Here is a 17,311-nt window from a genome sequence, read left to right as displayed (position 1 = left end):
TAAGCGATGAGCCCCCAATGCATTAAAGATTCTAAAGGAGAATATCTTACGTTTTTACCTAAGCAATGTTGTCCACATCCTCAAAGTGTCCTATGTCACCCCAGCCATAGAATAGATCATTGCTTTCTTTGTCTCCATTGTCGAAAAAGTTGAGATTATTTTCAGCATCCGGAATGTTGTTGAGGGAATAAATTATGGCGGAATTGTCACACAACATAGGATCTGCAGTGGAGAAGTTTTCAACCACATCTGCGTTGCCACCAGTGAAAACCATGATCCTCCCTCCAATGTCATATCCTGAACATCTTTGCCTGGAACCGTAGAGGCACACCACTGTTTTTATTAGACCATGAATTTCTTCCTCTAACATATCGCCCTCCCTCTTGATAAAAGTATTACACTTTAAACGGTTTGTTCTGCTACCCATATATCTTCATTTCTTCGTTTCTTCCTGCTACTGACTAGAACTGGAAACTGACCTCCATCCTCATACACCGAGTCTGGCACTATACCATCATCACTCCAATATGCTATTCGTTCGGAATATAATCATCAACTAGCTGGAAAAAAAGGGAAAAAAAAACTTCAGCTACCAATTAACATATTAGTAAGTTGAAGACAAAAAAAAAAGGATCAAACCAACTATAATATAAGATAGAAACCCCAAGCCTAATACACATCCAAGTGGTAGCGGTTAACAAGAAGTAAAATATGAGATAGCAGCATTGTCCTTCAATATTTTGAAATGATCTTTAACCCACAACAGTAATTTTCCACGGGAACATACGAGAAGAGCAACAACAAAACTCTCATAGAGGTCATACAAACAAATCACCAAAAAAAAACAGAGAAATGATAAGACACTCGACAACATAATAAACACATATCATTGTGACTCAACTCACCTCATCAATGTACTAGCCCGACATTCCTCCCTCTTTAATCACCACTAAAACCATGGACATTATCCCGAAGAGTCATCTCTATTGCAAAACATGTAATTCCAACTACTAGTACAGCTTCTGGATAAGAAACATAAGATATTAAATAGCTGGAAGAAAGTTCCATCTCCTACAAGATCCCCAATTGTAGACCAGCAATTTATCAATCTTAATGAGGGTATAGTAATGAGCTTTTTTTTACAGAAATCTACAATTATTTCAATCTATCAAGGGCAATCACCAATTTGTGAGCTTTTTTTTTTTTTTTCATCTCCTACAAGATCCCCAAAACACTTGTAAAACATACGCTAAGCAGATAACAATATGTAAAAAAAAGCTTTAAAGTTCACAAGAAACTTACACCAAAAACCAGTTTTCCATCAGTAAACTGACACGAATAAGCTCCATTTGGCATTACAGTTCCAAATATGAGGAGAGCTTTGGGAAGCAGAGGCATGGTGAGAAACGAAACAAAATCCTCCCTCGAGCCACAAACATCTATTCGAAATCTGAAATCTTCTTGAAGGGTGTGGATCAACTCTTGTTGTTTGCAACCTAACTAGGAATTAACAAAGAACAGTATCAGTCATGTTCATAAAGCTTAGACACAACAACATGAGAACATTAAGGACTCCACCAAAACGAAGTAACCAATAGAAAAGTAAAATAAAATTCTGATTCACCACAAAGACGTCTATATCCACATGTAACGTGAGAACATAATGACTGTTTAGAAGTAACCAATAGACAAGCAACATGAAAAATTGATCAACCTCAGGATGTCTTAAGAAAGCATTTCCAAGAAGCTTTTGTCCAATCTCCCATCAAAAAACATATCTGTGACCAAGCCAAAAGTTGAAGCATCTCCAACAAACCCGCAACGCCTCATTTCTCTGATGAGTTCAGCTGATGCTGCTTTGTCACCATCTCTAAGATGTGCCCTGATCAGCGTATTATACGTACCGCTATCTGGAAGAGGTCCGTCTTCTTTCATTTCTCTAAACAAGTCATTCGCTTCCTGTAGTAGGCTTTTACTACACAAGCCTGAGATCATGGTATTGTAGGTTACAGAATTAGGCTTCACTCCTTTAAGGCTGAGGCTACAAAATAGATCCCAGGCTTCTCCCACCCTACCAGCCTTGCACATCCCTTCAGTCATAGTAGTATATGTGAAAATATCAAGTTCCAGTTTACTCTTTTGCATATACTCGAATACCACCAATGCTTTCTCTAGCTTCTTATTACTACAAAGTCCATCTAACAAAATGTTATAAGTCCAAAGATCAGGAGTGACACCAAAAGTCTCCATTTGACAAAAAGTTTCTTGAGCCATATCACAATCTCCAGCTTGAAATAACCCTTGGATAAGAATGTTGTAAGTGATTGTGTCGCCAAGCAATCCTCTTTGAGACATGTCGCGGAAGACTTGCATACCTTCTTCCACTCTCTTAGACTTACAAAATCCTTTTATTAGAGTACTATATGTCACTACATCTGGGAGACAACCCTTGCTAACCATCAAAGAAAACATCTGCTTGGCCGCGTTTAGACGATCATGCATGCAAAACCCGTTGATGAGTGAGCTATAAGTGACAATATCAGGATCTATAGACCTTTTGATCATCTCCTCGTACAGCTTTTCAGCCTCTACAAGCTTCCCCTCCTTGCCAAATGCATCAATCAATGCATTAAAAGTGACTAAATCAGGGTTGATTTTCCTCTTGATCATATCACTGAGTAATCTAGAGGCATCACTCCATCGTCCATAATTACAAAGGCAGCTTATGAGGGAGTTGTAGGTAACAACATTGGCTCTAATTCCTTTCTTCTCCATTTCGTTGAACAGGTTGAGAGCATCATCCACATGTTTGTATTTGCAAAGACTATCAATGACTGTGTTGTAGATTACAACATCAGCCTTTATTTTACCTTGTTCCATCTTCTTGAGCAGAGTTAAAGCCAAATCAATATCACCAGTCTTACAGAGTCCATTAATTACCACACCATAAGTAACGAGACTCGGCTGACAGCCTCTTTGAACCATTCGGTCAACTAAAGCCACAGCTTCGGAAGCTTTGTTGTGGAGAAAAAGGCCATGAATCAGAGTTGTAAATGTAACGGTATTAGGTTGATATCCCATTTCCACCATCTGATCAACCAAAGCTACCGCATCGGATATCCTCTTGCCGTGACAGTACCCGTTGAGAAGCGAAGAAAGCGTGACAACATCGGGCTCATAGCCGAGTTTCATCATCTTCCCCAAAACAGCTAAAGCAAGGGAGAGTTGAGAAGAGCGGCAGAAACAGTTTATGAGAATACTGTATGTATAGAGACTGTGTGAAATCCCCAGTTTCTGCATCTGCTCGCCCAAGGAGATGACAACATCATACTTGTTCATTTTGGCAATGGCACTCAACAATTTGTTAAACTCAATGATTGAAGGAAAAGGACGAGACTTGACCATGTTACCGAACAAACCAATTGCATCGTCTAACTTCAAATCCTGTAATTTCCCATTTCGTCTACTCAATATCTCTCTGTAATCATAAAATACTCAACAGTGTGTCTCCATTGTGAATAACTGAATAATCACAAAAAGTTGTAAAACAAGAAGAAGCTAATGAAATTGGTTCAATGCTTTTGTCTGGAAACGTTCAGGTCTTAAAACTCTTTTAAGTCTAATGAAAAAATTAATCTCATTCCTGCACACACTAATCGTTTTACAAACATGGTATAGTTCATCACAGATTTCACACAAATCCTTTGTTGATCTCTCTCGCACTATAATAAGATCCCAAGAAGTAAAACGATCAATTCGTCTTTGCGTAAGAGTTTTGGTCCCTGAACTTGATGACGGCACTATGAATCATCTCCTCTGCTTGCGGCTTCACAAACATACAAGTAGTGTCCAGTTTCAGTACTTGAATTATAAACTTCTGCGAAGGAGGCAACGAATTGTTCAAATGTGCAATGAACTGCGCCATAGGAACATCGCTGCCAAGAAAATCCAAAAAAACACCAAGGAATTGGCATCAACGCAAGATAAAGTGATTTCAATATTAACAAGAGAAGGTAAAATGTACCATGAGATGAAGACTCCTTTGATTGAGTTCACCATTGAAAAAAAAAAATTGAAGCAAAGAAGCTGAAACAAGAGCACAATTCATGAACATAACAAATCTTGAATCCACCAAAACTGAAATTTCGAAAAAGAAACTGAAACCAGACTGCATTCAAGAAAAGTGACTAGAAAACTGCAGTTAACATATATGATTTTATCAAACTCAGAACAGAACAACGCTCGAAACACAGTGTGTGCTTTGACAGTAATCTTAACTCAAAAATTAACAACAATTTACACTACTAATTAACAGTGTGCTTAACCCTGATTTCGATTTTACACTGTTGTTCTGACTTTAAAGATCCAAACCCTAATGCTATAGAATTGGACTTCACGAGACAATAATAATAAATAAATAAAAACTCATACGAACTATAAGATTCAACAGTAACAACAAATCTTTGCAAATTACATTAAATTCACCCACAAATCCACACGAAAGCGTGATCAAGAGATGATTTGGGGTTTCCTTTTCTAGTCGTCAATTATTTAGGGTTTTCGGAAGAAATCAAGAATAAGAGATTCAGAATCCAACGAAGACCTTCACAAATTTCGATTTCGGAGGAATCAAAATCTAGAGAAAGAACTCACCACGATGATTAAGGGTGAAAAATATCCTTCTCTGGTGTCACCACAATCGAAGAAATTACCAATTTATTTAAATACTAAAAAACCCCTAACAAATAGTATTAATTTTGCAGCTAAAATAAAAGGTAAACCTCTGAATAAGTTAGAAGGTTCCGATATGGTTTCACCACAAAGATCCAACAATCTAATGGACTATAAATCTGGTTTAGAGAAAACCTCTAGTCCCCCCCCCCCTTAAAACCAGTTACTAACATACAAAACCTTCCTTATCATCGTCACACTGCTGTCTCTTAAAGCTCAGTGTCAAGTAGCAAGAGAGGGGGTTTGAACAAACCGAGCGATGTATCTTCAAGCACGGTTCAGTCCTCGTCATCATCAAGTGTTGAATAGATTAACCTATACAAATAAAAATAAAAGAAGTTTGCAACATAAGTTTTCACTGGTTTTGGTACGTTTTCAGGATTGAGCAAAGAAGACAAGTGAGAGAGGTTTTGTTTTACCAGAAGATGGTGAGAAACAGAGTGAGGACTATGTAAGCGAGCTTGAAGAGTCGTTTCTTCTTTTCCCAATCGAGCAAGTTGAAGATCTCTGTGACGTCTATCAAATGCTGTTTTCTCGAGTAACTTAACAAAAAAAACAAAAAAAAAGAATGATATGTACTCATTAATCAAAACCACCTTGACATTGGGATGTTAAACTTTGCTCCAAAATTATGTAATTTTTAGAGAGACTCACAGATGGAAGTTGTAGTAGAGATAAGGAACACAGAGGAGTGCCATGAACCAATGACCCGTAAAAAGGTAGAATACGCATAAAAATCCTTGAAGGATGGATTCTGGTAACACCACAAAGTTTATTCTTGATGCAGAGTCGTAAGGGTTGATGTAATCAAACTCGAGATCAGCTAAGCTAATAAGCTGCAAAAACAATAAATATCACATAGATAAGCACAGTCGTCACTATCTCTACGAATGATGCATACTGTGTACTTACTTCAGTTTCAGCATATCACAAGCAAAGCACAAGAGCATAGACCTAGGATCAGTTTCTATAACAGATAATCATAATCTAAGCACAAAACAGTATAGCTCATTAATTGAAGAAACATTATGAAGTAAACTCTTATACCCATGAGCAGACACTCCTACAAAGACTTGCTGGATTGATATAAATTGGGAAGACAACATTTAGAGATTTCAATACACAAATATCAAGAATCAATTACAGAATTTGAGAAACCAAAATTGTAACTTTGACAGATTAACTAGTTAGTTATATATACAGAAAACCCTAAAGTTACTAACTTTATCACATTCCCAAAACTCGAAACCAATTATCTATGATAGAAAGAACACAAAACCCTAAATTTAGTTCAATTCAATGCTTGAATAAGCCTAAGTAAGCAGAGTTTATTCAAATACAACAAGCAAGAAGACGCGATGGAACCAAAGTAAACACTTTTAGGGTTTTCTTTTTGTTTTGGTTGTTGTCCAAAGAGGGAATCAGATCGAACCTGATAGACGATGAGTCCGACAAGAGTGATAAGGATGACGAATGAAATAATCCATGTCAAGACCTCTCCCATGCTTCCTCCTCCTCGGCTCCTCCTGGCTCCCGACAACTAATTTACCTCGGATTGATTTCGTTGTGTTCTTCTTGGCTTTTAAGCTTCTGGGTATCTAAGATCCAATGAGGAAACAGAGATATGTTTATTGTCGGAGAATCAAGTCAGTTCAGTATATATACATATATATCATCAATCTCTGTGTTCGAGATTCTTGATCGGAACTAACTAGTGTTGAAGAAGAAAGTACGCTACTTCTGCCTTTTTGACAATTTTTGTTTTGTCGAACCGATAAAAATCAATTTCCGGTTAGAACCGGTTCTATAATATAATCGTACCGGGTATTTAATCCCATTGGTCAATAAATTTAGCCCAATTAAAAAAGACTGAAGAGTTACTTTTTTTTTTTAATCTTTAAAATTTTACTGAATGTGGAACCCAGAGAGCTCCTTCAATCATGTGATTGATAAAATCCAGCTTTTTGATGTTTCTAATTTCTTTTTTTTTCTAACAATTTTTGTTTTGTTTTTTTAACACTTGATTTTTGTTTTAGTTATGTTTCAAATAATTGGCCGAATTGTTGACCCCCAAAAAAGAAGAAAAATTAATAATTTGCCTAATTCTATTACCACTTTAAAACTTGTTTTAGTTAATTTATTCTACTTTTAAAAAAGGGAAACAGAATATGAAATTTACTAGTTTGGTAGTGTACCCTTTTTTTTTCAACACTTTGGTAGTTTACCTTTATCTCACTTTTTTCCTAATATTTTATATACAGTTTTTTATACCGCAAGTTATTAAACTTTCAATTTGATATCTTAAAAACAAAAAAAAAAACAGTGTCATTTGTTTGGTTAAAATTCGCAATCATTAATCTCATGGCTCAAAACTCACTAGTCATTCCCAACCAGTGTTATTTCTTTGTTAGTCATTTTAACTACTCCATTTTAATCGTTGCACAAAAAAAAAAAAAAATGTTACTAAAAGAAAAATGAAACAAAAATTGTGTTCTTTAAGTGTAGAATACATAAATATTGCATACTTCTTTTGTGTTCTTTATTAGAATACTATTTGCCGTCAAAATGAATGAAACTATCCAAGTTCATAATAACAATAATTTATTCCAAACATGTGCTTTTGTGACATATATATATATATATCCATCTTTTTGTTGTTTGTATTGATCAGCTCTACAACAAAAACGTAGTGGAGTGGTTGCCTTGGCATAGAGAATTCCTAATACACAAGCTTGTAAATGAAGCAAATTCAAATCTAAACTGGTCTGAATTACAACTTAAAATAGTTCGTGTCAAATTGTACATATATAGAGAGTATAACTAAGAAACATAAATGATTAAACTGTAAAAACGAAATAGAGAACTTATGCCTTTGTTACTAAATTTGCTACAATCCAACTTACCTTCAAGATAGTCACGTAAAGTTTTTTTTTTTTTTTTTTTGGTATCAACAATATTCATCTGGTTACTTTGTATAATACCAGTGCAAAATTTTTTAAAAAAAATGGATTTACAACCCAGATTCCAAATGAACAAATTCAAACTTTAGTAGTATTTACTTTTTAGTAACCATAGTTTTGTTAAAGTGGGAATAATTTATGGAAAAACAAAAGTTTCTTTTTGGTATACACAAAATGTAACTACTACCCCATCCATGCCTTCGATGTGACTTTTGTAAGGACAAAATCATGCGAGTTACGAGAGTCAAATTTGGTTAGTGTTTCTTGTCTACTTTTTTACTCTTTTTCTTCGTTTTAAAATTATTTGTGTAATCCTTCTTCATTTGTTTGTTAGCTAATCCTTACAAGAAGTTAAAAACTAGTTTTCATTTTTAATACGATTATTAAATTACGCTATTAAAAGTTTGAGAATTCTGGCACAAACTGAGTTGCCATATCCTGCGGGGGTAATTTGAGAAAAGCGTAGGACTTCTCTCTCTCACGTGAGACAAATCTTCACCTTTGTTTTGTTTATTTTATTTTCTTATTAGCAATAAAGAAGAAATTAAAAAGATCACTATAAATAAATTGGTCCAAATGATTGGTTAAACACCCATTTAATGTTTAAGACAATCTAACGATACAACTCTTACCAGATAACCTCCGGCTTCTTGCGGATGATATGTAACACACACACACACACAAAAAAAAAAAAGATAATTCTCAAATTAAGGACCATTCATACTTTAATTTGGCTGGTCTATTTATTATAGTACTATTTCAAAAACAAATTCTTACACAATTATCGTATAAATCATAAGTACATTATACGATCGTACACAAGAAAGGTGGGAGACAGTTGTGACGTGTGGCTATACTGACATTAAGACAATGACCAATTAAATCTTGACTCCTACTAATTTTCCACTTGTATATACTTTAACTATTGTTATATTTTTTTTTGAGGATTTTTTTTTTCTTTCTTTTATATCTCCCAAGTCCCAACTGTTATATGTATCCTTTTCTATAGAGAGGTTAAACCGTTTAACTGTTTTTTGGGTGTTATCATGTTTTTAAAAAATTGAATAAGTTATTTATGAATAATTTTTTTTATTTGGCAAAACTATAAATATAAGTATATATAAAACAGATGTGCAATTCAATTTTAAAATTTTCGGGTCTACAAAAGGTAAGTATATAGGGATGGTCTAGTAGAATAGACTGATGATCTCCACTAATTGTAGAAAAAAATACATATAAATATGACCCAAACATTCTTTCATTTTGTAACCCTACGTAATATTTTTATATCTTACGTCGAAAACATTTGATTTCATTTCTTTTTGAGAGGCTGACATTTGATTAAGATAGCTCAATCTTATTGCCTTGATAATCAAAGATATATAAAGGATATCGACAGATAGATAAGTCAAATATTGGATATTGACTTGATTTTTCAGGGATCCAATGACAATATTACAATTACGAAGAAATAAAAAGTGAATATATATAAAACCATATGTTTTCTTTTAACCTTGTAGTTTGACTACCTGTAAACATTTGTAATGGTAAATAGGTTCAAATGTCTATGGGACCTTGGAGATTAGTCTAGTTTTAGGTATAGGCTTTCATATACATACGTGTATTTTTGATGAAATCACACCAAATAAAAACTTAATAAAACCAAAATAACAATAATCAATATCCAAACTAAATAATGAAACCTGTGCATATATCCGTCATTATATTAATATCCTGGTACCTAGGATGTATCCTGTGGAAACAGATTCACATATATTTGATCCTATATACTCAGATTATTTGATAACACCAACTGATTATATTAAATATGCATAAACGAATAGAAAGAACACTATGTTCTGCTCTGCTCCAGTAAGAATTTAAGATAAGTATTGTATCAATTACATTCTTTTATAATTTGCATACCTATTTACAAAATCCAACAACAGAAATACACATATAAATGCAACATAATAAGCTAGCTAGCATAAACAGAGTAAATAAATAAATAAAAAAAAACAAAAAAAAAACAAGACATAGTAAATATTTCCTAAGCAAGAAAAAGGTATAAGTAATAAAAAGTGGATTCATACCTTTTTCTTGTTTAGCAAAGTAAATAACTTAACAAGGAAAAAAGGTATGAGTAAAAAAGAACAACTAAAGAAAAACATGAAATGAGTGTTGTAACGACCATGAGACTCATGGATACCACACAAGACAGTTAAAAAATAATAGTAAAGGTCGTTGTGAAAAAAAGGATAGGGTAAAAAGTAAACTATTTCGGTATAAAAGGTAAGAAATTTAAAAATAGCAAAATAACATATTAAACACCTCAGGTTCTCAGAACATTCATAATGGCTAATGGGCAAAACAAACGTTACGAAAAAAAGAAAAACAACGTTAATTTTTTTTTTTTTTGCTCTCAACGACATTTATCACCTAGCTAAAAGAGGTTCTTAATAAAATGCTCACCAAATTTAAAAATTACAAAATCAGAGAAAGTCTCTCTATGATTAAAAAAAAATAGTGATAATCAAGAAATTGTTTATATTCCTATAAGGAAAGTGATAATCAAGAAAATGAAAAAGATAGTAGTAAAACATATTATTATTTTTTTTTTTGTATGGAAAATTTTCTATCATCATCAATAATAATTACTAGCTACTAGCATTTAGCAGTAACATAACTAGTAAAATAAAGTCTTCTTGAAAAATTCAGTATGATAAAATAATTTGTTTTCCAGTTATAATTACTCTGATAGAGTAGTAAATTGAAGTATACAATTATTGTCAACAAAAATTGAAAGTAGTGTTTCTATTTTGAAACATGCATTATACTACTTCGAGCAGAAACAAATTGTAATGGGTGAGTAAATTTTTTTATTATTGCACCAATTATTATATTCAATAAATGTATTTTTTTTTGTCACATGTAATAAATAATTTTTTTTTTACTGGATTCTAAAAATAAATAAGTCAGGTAATTTACTAAGGAATGTCCTTTTGGTCAACAACTCTCATCTCTCTCTACAGTCCCTATAGAAACAAATTAAATTCCTAGGTTGCCCTTTTATGCCCACATTCTGAATATATCCCACATAGACAACAAGACACATATGGAAACCCCACTCATCATTTTTTTTTGTTTTTTTCCCTCCTCTTTTTTTTTTTTTACAATCATACAATAAATATATTTACAAATCTTTTTTTCTTTCACTCATTTATTAACACTTTCACACAATTATCAACTTTAAAAAATCATTAAATGATTTAGTACTAAGTTTGTGAGCTGCTTTTTTTGCTTGTGTCATGAATGGTTTTCCTCTCTAAATAGTGTATTTTAATTAAATTCATATGGGTGGTTAGTTCATAACACGAAGCATCCAAATATTACCAAATTTGATTACGTGGAATAGTTGATACTATATTATAATATGAAACGAAAAAAAAACATTAAATTTAAGGAAAAAAAGAGGAAACAGACGAAGACCTCTTCCACACAAGAACCCAACAATTCACTCCCAAAAAAATATATATAAAAAAATATGAAAGCAGGAGACATCCAAAAATAAATAAAAAACTGAACAAAGTGATTTTTTAATAATAATTATAAAATTAAAAGGTGTTACAAATTATATATTAAAAAAAAAATAGCTTTAAGGAGAGAGTGTGAGGAAGACGTACCAATGAGAGTGAAGTGAGAGAGTAGAACAACCAATGCTTTGTTTCCGTTCTCGTACGACGTGGGACTCTGGTCTGGTCTGGTCTCTCACCCCTTTCTTCTTCTTCTTCTTCTTGTTCCTATCAAACGTTTCATTCAATGTTTTTACTCCACGCGTTTACCTCTTGCGCGTGAGATTCACTTCTCTCTCCCTTATTTTTTCTTCTTCTTCTCCCTCTCTCTCTCTCTCTCTACTGTCTCTTTCTTTCTTCTTCCCCCTTTTGAAAAATTTCTCAGTCTCTTCAAAATAAAAATAAAAAAATATAAACTAAAGAAACGATCAGTGTGAGAAGAGCAGAGCAGAGAGGAAGAAAAAAAGTATTTCTTTGAAAAGGTTGAACCAAAGAAAAGAGAAAGTTTTTATTTTTATTTTTCTTTAAATGTTCTGTTTCTGATCTTTCGTCATGAGAAATCGCCGGAGTTATCTCCGACCGCCGGCGGACTTTGAAATAATACGAGACAACTAAGAATCAACTAAACCCTTCTCAGAAAAAACACAGCTTTGTCCTTCTTTTCAATTTCCATTTTCCGGGAAAATTTTCCAAGAATCCGAGAAAATTTATTCTAATTCCTTTAAAATTTCGTTACTTTCAGCTTAATTCATTCAGATTTTTTTCTTTTTTCTTTTAAGTTTTCGACTTTACAATGGCGACGACTACAACAAACGCAACAACGGCGACACAACAACAACAACAACAGCAAACGCAAACGCAATCGCCATCACAGCAACCGCAGCCATTACCGTCGGCGGAAGAGTTAGCAACAAAGGCGTTACAAAAGCGTTACGAAGGTTTAATGATGGTTAGAACAAAAGCAGTAAAAGGCAAAGGCGCGTGGTATTGGACTCATCTTGAACCAATCTTACTTCACAACACCGACACTGGTTTCCCTAAAGCCGTTAAGCTCCGTTGCTCTCTCTGCGACGCCGTTTTCTCTGCTTCAAACCCTTCACGTACCGCTTCTGAGCATCTCAAACGTGGCACTTGTCCCAATTTCAACTCTTTGCCTAAACCCATCTCCACTATCTCTCCTCCTCCTCCTCCTCCTCCGCCGCAGACCACCACGTCTTCTTCTCACCGGAAACGTAGCTCCTCCGCCGTGGAACCTCTGAATCACCATCATCATCATCACCACCATCATCAAGGGTCTTATAATGTGACGCCTCTGAGTGTCGTTGATCCTTCGAGATTCTGCGGGCAGTTTCCGGTAACGCAGCAGCCGCATTTGATGCTTTCCGGTGGAAAAGACGATTTGGGTCCTTTAGCTATGCTTGAAGATAGTGTGAAGAAGCTCAAGAGTCCTAAAACTTCGCAGACTCAGAATCTAAGTAAAGCTCAGATAGAATCTGCGTTAGATTCTCTCTCTGATTGGGTTTTTGAATCTTGTGGCTCTGTTTCTTTATCTGGTCTTGAGCATCCAAAGCTTAGAGCTTTTCTGACGCAAGTTGGGTTACCGATCATCTCGAGGAGAGATTTTGTTACCGGGAGGTTGGATTTGAAGTACGAGGACTCGAGAGCAGAGGCTGATTCGAGAATCCACGACGCAATGTTCTTTCAGATCGCTTCTGATGGGTGGAAATTCGAAAACTCCGGCGAGAGTTTGGTGAATTTGATCGTCAATTTGCCTAACGGGACGAGTTTGTACAGAAGAGCTGTGTTTGTGAACGGAGCTGTGGCGTCTAACTACGCAGAGGAGGTTTTGTGGGAGACGGTGAGGGGTATTTGTGGTAATTCACCTCAGAGGTGTGTTGGGATTGTTTCGGATAGGTTTATGAGTAAAGCGTTGAGGAATCTTGAGAGCCAGCATCAGTGGTTGGTGAATCTCTCTTGTCAGTTTCAAAGTTTCAACAGTTTGATTCAAGATTTCGTAAAAGAGCTTCCTTTGTTCAAATCCGTCTCACAAAGCTGCTCGAGGCTTGTCAATTTCGTCAACAGCACGGCGCAGGTACGAAACGCGGTTTGTAAGTATCAGTTGCAAGAGCAAGGAGAGACTAGGATGCTGCATTTGCCTTTGGACAGTTCCTTGTTTGAGCCATTGTATAATCTCCTGGAGGATGTGCTTAGTTCCGCTAGAGCGATTCAGCTCGTGATGCATGATGATGCTTGTAAAGCTCTTCTAATGGAGGATCATATGGCTAGAGAGGTTGGTGAAATGGTTGGGGATGTTGGGTTTTGGAACGAGGTAGAGGCGGTTTATTCGCTTTTGAAGCTCGTTAAAGATATGGCTCGGAGGATAGAGGAAGAGAGGCCTTTGGTAGGGCAATGTTTGCCTCTTTGGGATGAGCTGAGAGCGAAGATAAAAGATTGGTATGCAAAGTTTAATGTGGTTGAAGAGAGGCAAGTGGAGAAGATCGTTGAGAGAAGGTTCAAGAAGAGTTATCACCCGGCTTGGGCTGCAGCGTTTATACTTGATCCGCTTTACTTGATAAGAGACAGCAGCGGGAAGTATCTTCCTCCATTCAAATGTTTGTCGCCAGAACAAGAGAAAGATGTTGATAAGTTAATAACAAGTCTTGTGTCTAGAGACGAGGCACATATCGCTATGATGGAACTGATGAAATGGAGAACCGAAGGGCTTGATCCAGTTTATGCTAGGGCGGTTCAAATGAAAGAGAGGGATCCTGTTTCGGGTAAAATGAGGATAGCTAATCCACAAAGCAGTAGACTTGTTTGGGAAACTTATCTTAGTGAGTTCAGGTCATTAGGGAGAGTTGCGGTTAGGCTTATTTTTCTCCACGCTACTTCTTGTGGGTTCAAATGCAACTCCTCTGTTTTGAGATGGGTTAATTCGCACGGGCGGTCACGCACGGCTGTGGATCGAGCTCAAAAGCTGATCTTTATATCAGCCAATTCTAAATTCGAAAGGAGAGATTTCTCAAACGAGGAAGAGAGAGATGCAGAGCTGCTAGCTATGGCGAATGGTGAAGATGATGTGCTAAACGATGTTCTCATCGATACATCCTCAGTGTGACTTGTTAATTTTTTTTACTTCTTTTATTTACTTCTGGTTAGTTCTCTCCGGCTTACCCTTTTTAGTAGTTTTTTCACTAGAACTTGGCCATTTTGTAGGATTGCTTGAATTCATTTTTCTTACTTTTTTTTTTTTTACTACCCTTAATTCAATTTGTACTTGGCTAATGGCTCCTTTAGGAGGTGAGAAAGAGAGCCATATTATTGTATTTCTTTTAGCCTATTTTCGATCATAATTTAGGCGATTTTTGCCCTGTCTTTTTTTCGAACTTAAGCAATGATCTTGAGTCTGGTTTTGTAATTCATGAATACAAGTGACTCTCTTTGTAAAGTTAGTGTCCATGTTTCTGCAAGCATCAATAGCAATGAAATCTAATGTGAAAGGTCCAAGCTTCTATTTCGGTTTCTTCTCTTGTAGTGATCATCAATTTACTGGTTCAAAAGGTCCAAGGTTGTAGTTAAAGAACATTAATGGCATCAACAGAAGATTCAACGACAGCTTCATCTTCTCTATTGTACATTGTAATGATCTCTTTTGTTTCTGCTCCTCTTTTGTTCTTTTTTCATTTAACGTAAATATTCTTAATCATGACTCAAAACTATGTCTATTCCATTTCAAGAAATTTATTTTCTTTTTGTACATTTTTTCACATTCTTGCTTCATCATAACATGTTAGTCTCTATTGATGTCGACGATGAAAGATGTAGACCTTTCTGTCACCCAAGAACTGAACCGGGTTTTTGGGTTTTCGCTTTCACCTCAACTATGATTATGATTATCTATCTATCTAACTATCAATCTATCCGAGTGTTTTTCTTGAAATCTTTTCTCAAAAAATGTGGATCCCCACAAGGGAAAGCACATTTAGTGGGAGGTTCTTGCATCAAAATCATAGCTTTTTGATGGTTATATTGAAGGTGTGTGAAAGTAAAACTGTTAGAAGTGGAACAACAATCTTAAAACTGTTTTAACAGAAAAAAAAAAAAAAAAATCTTAAAACTTTAAACACAAAATCCAAAAAGTCTATCTTATTATTTTTTCTTGAGGATTACAAAAAATTGATTTGATTTTCGTAGATTAATCCACAAGATTCGATTCTTGTAGATTTTGTAACGTTAGTTGTCTTTTTGTGTGTTTACCCATGATTTGTACTGTGAATGGTAAAAACAAGGTTAAATCTCTCGTACCTTTTGCCCAAACTCATGATTTGTACTATATGTTTTTTTTTTCTTTGTAACAAAAATCAAATCTTTTTGGTGCAAACCCATGAATGATTTTACACTCTTCTAAATAATATGGTAGTAAAAGAAAAAAAAGTCAAGAACTGCGGTTCAGAAAAGTTTTTAGTTGTTGTATATCTTTTGATATGAAAATCTAACCTCCATATTCCATAACATTCATCATAGCTTTTATCAAATAGTACTGACCTTTGAATTTTTTTTTGTGGTAAAATATATCATAAATGGACAGACTGGACAGCTAAAGTGAAATTACACAAATTAAGTAACAACAGAACCACCAACAAATCAAATTATAATACTCAAAAAAGTTTAGGAAAAAAAAAACACATTCATTTTGGATGGTGTTTTGCCAGACAAATAGATAAATCTAAGTAATCTCTCTCTTTTTCTGTGTGACAAATTGACAATGCCTTGTCATCAAACCATTTTCTTACATTCTACATTATATACATCAAGTTGAAAATAATTGTTATTGAGTGCAAAGAAATTGGTTTGCTTTTAAAATTATTCATCAAGGAATCATTTTAACTTACCTAAAGGAGGGGTAAAAAACACCAAAAAGTATATATATCAATAATTATACCCCACAAACAGCATATTATAATGACAAAGAATACACTTTATTTGTGTTTTGATAACTTTATACTTGATTGGTATTAGATTCATCTTACCCACCTCCATTAGCTGTTGATCTCTGGAAAATTCAAAACTCATACTACATAAAAATAAAGTTTGACTAAAAAGCAAACTGTCTCTGTTATATTACAAATACATTTATATTAAAAACTTATATCTAATACTATTTTATGTTTTTAGTTTTCTAAAACATTTAGTTTATATTCTAAAAATACCATCAGTTTTTCAAAAGAAATAACACCATTAAAATTTCTAAGTATTAACAAAATAAAGCATGAACATAAGCACAAAGAAATTCTGCTTTTTGAAAAATCTTTAAGTGAAACTTGTAATATATATATATATATATATTGTATTTTTCACTTTCATCAGTTAAAAATGGAAATATAGACACTTACATAAAAATGTATAAACAAACGTTTTCCATAGAAAAATAAGTATTACATTTTTGATATTAAAAACAAAATTATTTTACATATCATCGCAATATTAAAAATTCCGACGTTAATTAAAGAAAAAACAAATTACTTTTGGATTTTGTCTGCAATATTGTTTTCAAAACATTAACATTAAGGACTTAATTAATACATTTATGACATAAAAATGCGTAGACGCCAAAACAAAAATATTTTACATCATATCATCGCAATATTAAAAATTCCGATGTTAATTAAAGAAAAAACAAATTACTTTTGGACTAAACATTAACGTTACGGACTTAATTAATACATTTATGACATTAAAATCAGTAAGTATTGAGTTAAAATAATTTTTATAAAAATGCGCCAAAACAAGAAGTGAAAAAAGTTATGACCTAAAAAAAAGTAGTTGGAATTATTGATTTGGTATTTTGGTGGTAAGACAGAATTTCCTGTCGGCAAATGCTGACTTCTCACCAAATCTCAATCTCTCTCTCTAATTATTTGAATATGTTTTTTTTTTTAAATAGATTTAAAATTTATTTGATTTTGGTGTAAAAAGTTTTTAAAAGTTAAAAAGAGAAAATTATAATGATATGGTAGAGGACAATCTCTTTTTTTTTTTTTTTTTTTT

At 34.0% G+C, this 17,311-nt stretch overlaps 4 protein-coding genes across 5 annotated transcripts; 1 reads left to right on the top strand and 3 right to left on the bottom strand.

Annotated features, from left to right (window-relative positions):
• Positions 1,726–3,483, bottom strand: LOC104716058 (pentatricopeptide repeat-containing protein At1g63330-like). Of its 2 annotated transcripts, XM_019230294.1 has the most exons (2): positions 3,061–3,474; positions 1,726–2,859 (listed from the first exon to the last, which is right to left on the bottom strand). In XM_019230294.1, exons 1-2 carry the CDS (start codon positions 3,403–3,405, stop codon positions 1,726–1,728), a joined length of 1,479 nt encoding a protein of 492 aa, XP_019085839.1. In that variant the 5' UTR covers positions 3,406–3,474. The 2 variants fall into 2 exon arrangements, with proteins under 2 accessions (XP_019085839.1, XP_019085838.1); XM_019230293.1 differs by having other exon boundaries at positions 1,726–3,483.
• LOC109126517 (RNA polymerase II transcription factor B subunit 5) lies at positions 3,649–4,611 on the bottom strand. Its single transcript, XM_019230147.1, has 2 exons — positions 4,025–4,611; positions 3,649–3,935 (listed from the first exon to the last, which is right to left on the bottom strand). The coding sequence occupies exons 1-2, from the start codon at positions 4,057–4,059 to the stop codon at positions 3,752–3,754; spliced, it is 219 nt and encodes a 72-aa protein (XP_019085692.1). The 5' UTR covers positions 4,060–4,611; the 3' UTR covers positions 3,649–3,751.
• Positions 4,765–6,455, bottom strand: LOC104714633 (protein cornichon homolog 3). Its single transcript, XM_010432064.2, has 4 exons — positions 6,164–6,455; positions 5,386–5,567; positions 5,151–5,273; positions 4,765–5,046 (listed from the first exon to the last, which is right to left on the bottom strand). The coding sequence occupies exons 1-4, from the start codon at positions 6,233–6,235 to the stop codon at positions 5,010–5,012; spliced, it is 414 nt and encodes a 137-aa protein (XP_010430366.1). The 5' UTR covers positions 6,236–6,455; the 3' UTR covers positions 4,765–5,009.
• Positions 11,594–14,733, top strand: LOC104714632. Its single transcript, XM_010432063.1, has 2 exons — positions 11,594–11,745; positions 12,043–14,733. The coding sequence occupies exon 2, from the start codon at positions 12,057–12,059 to the stop codon at positions 14,379–14,381; it is 2,325 nt and encodes a 774-aa protein (XP_010430365.1). The 5' UTR covers positions 11,594–11,745; positions 12,043–12,056; the 3' UTR covers positions 14,382–14,733.

This window comes from Camelina sativa, chromosome 9, assembly GCF_000633955.1.
Source record: "Camelina sativa cultivar DH55 chromosome 9, Cs, whole genome shotgun sequence".
Classification (NCBI taxonomy): domain Eukaryota; kingdom Viridiplantae; phylum Streptophyta; class Magnoliopsida; order Brassicales; family Brassicaceae; genus Camelina; species Camelina sativa.
This window is presented reverse-complemented; position numbering and strand designations above follow the sequence as displayed.

Excerpts from the sequence above, each read along its gene's own strand:
- LOC109126517 (XM_019230147.1), bottom strand. The coding sequence starts at position 4,059 with ATGGTGAACTCAATCAAAGGAGTCTTCATCTCATG. Across the intron at positions 3,936-4,024 it reads AAAGGAGTCTTCATCTCATG|CGATGTTCCTATGGCGCAGT; the intron begins GTACATTTTACC and ends TTTTCTTGGCAG.
- LOC104716058 (XM_019230293.1), bottom strand. The coding sequence starts at position 3,405 with ATGGTCAAGTCTCGTCCTTTTCCTTCAATCATTGAGTTTAACAAATTG.
- LOC104714632 (XM_010432063.1), top strand. The coding sequence starts at position 12,057 with ATGGCGACGACTACAACAAACGCAACAACGGCGACACAACAACAACAA.
- LOC104714633 (XM_010432064.2), bottom strand. The coding sequence starts at position 6,235 with ATGGGAGAGGTCTTGACATGGATTATTTCATTCGTCATCCTTATCACT. Across the intron at positions 5,568-6,163 it reads TCGGACTCATCGTCTATCAG|CTTATTAGCTTAGCTGATCT; the intron begins GTTCGATCTGAT and ends TTGTTTTTGCAG. Across the intron at positions 5,047-5,150 it reads CTGTTTCTCACCATCTTCTG|GTTAATCTATTCAACACTTG; the intron begins GTAAAACAAAAC and ends TTATTTGTATAG.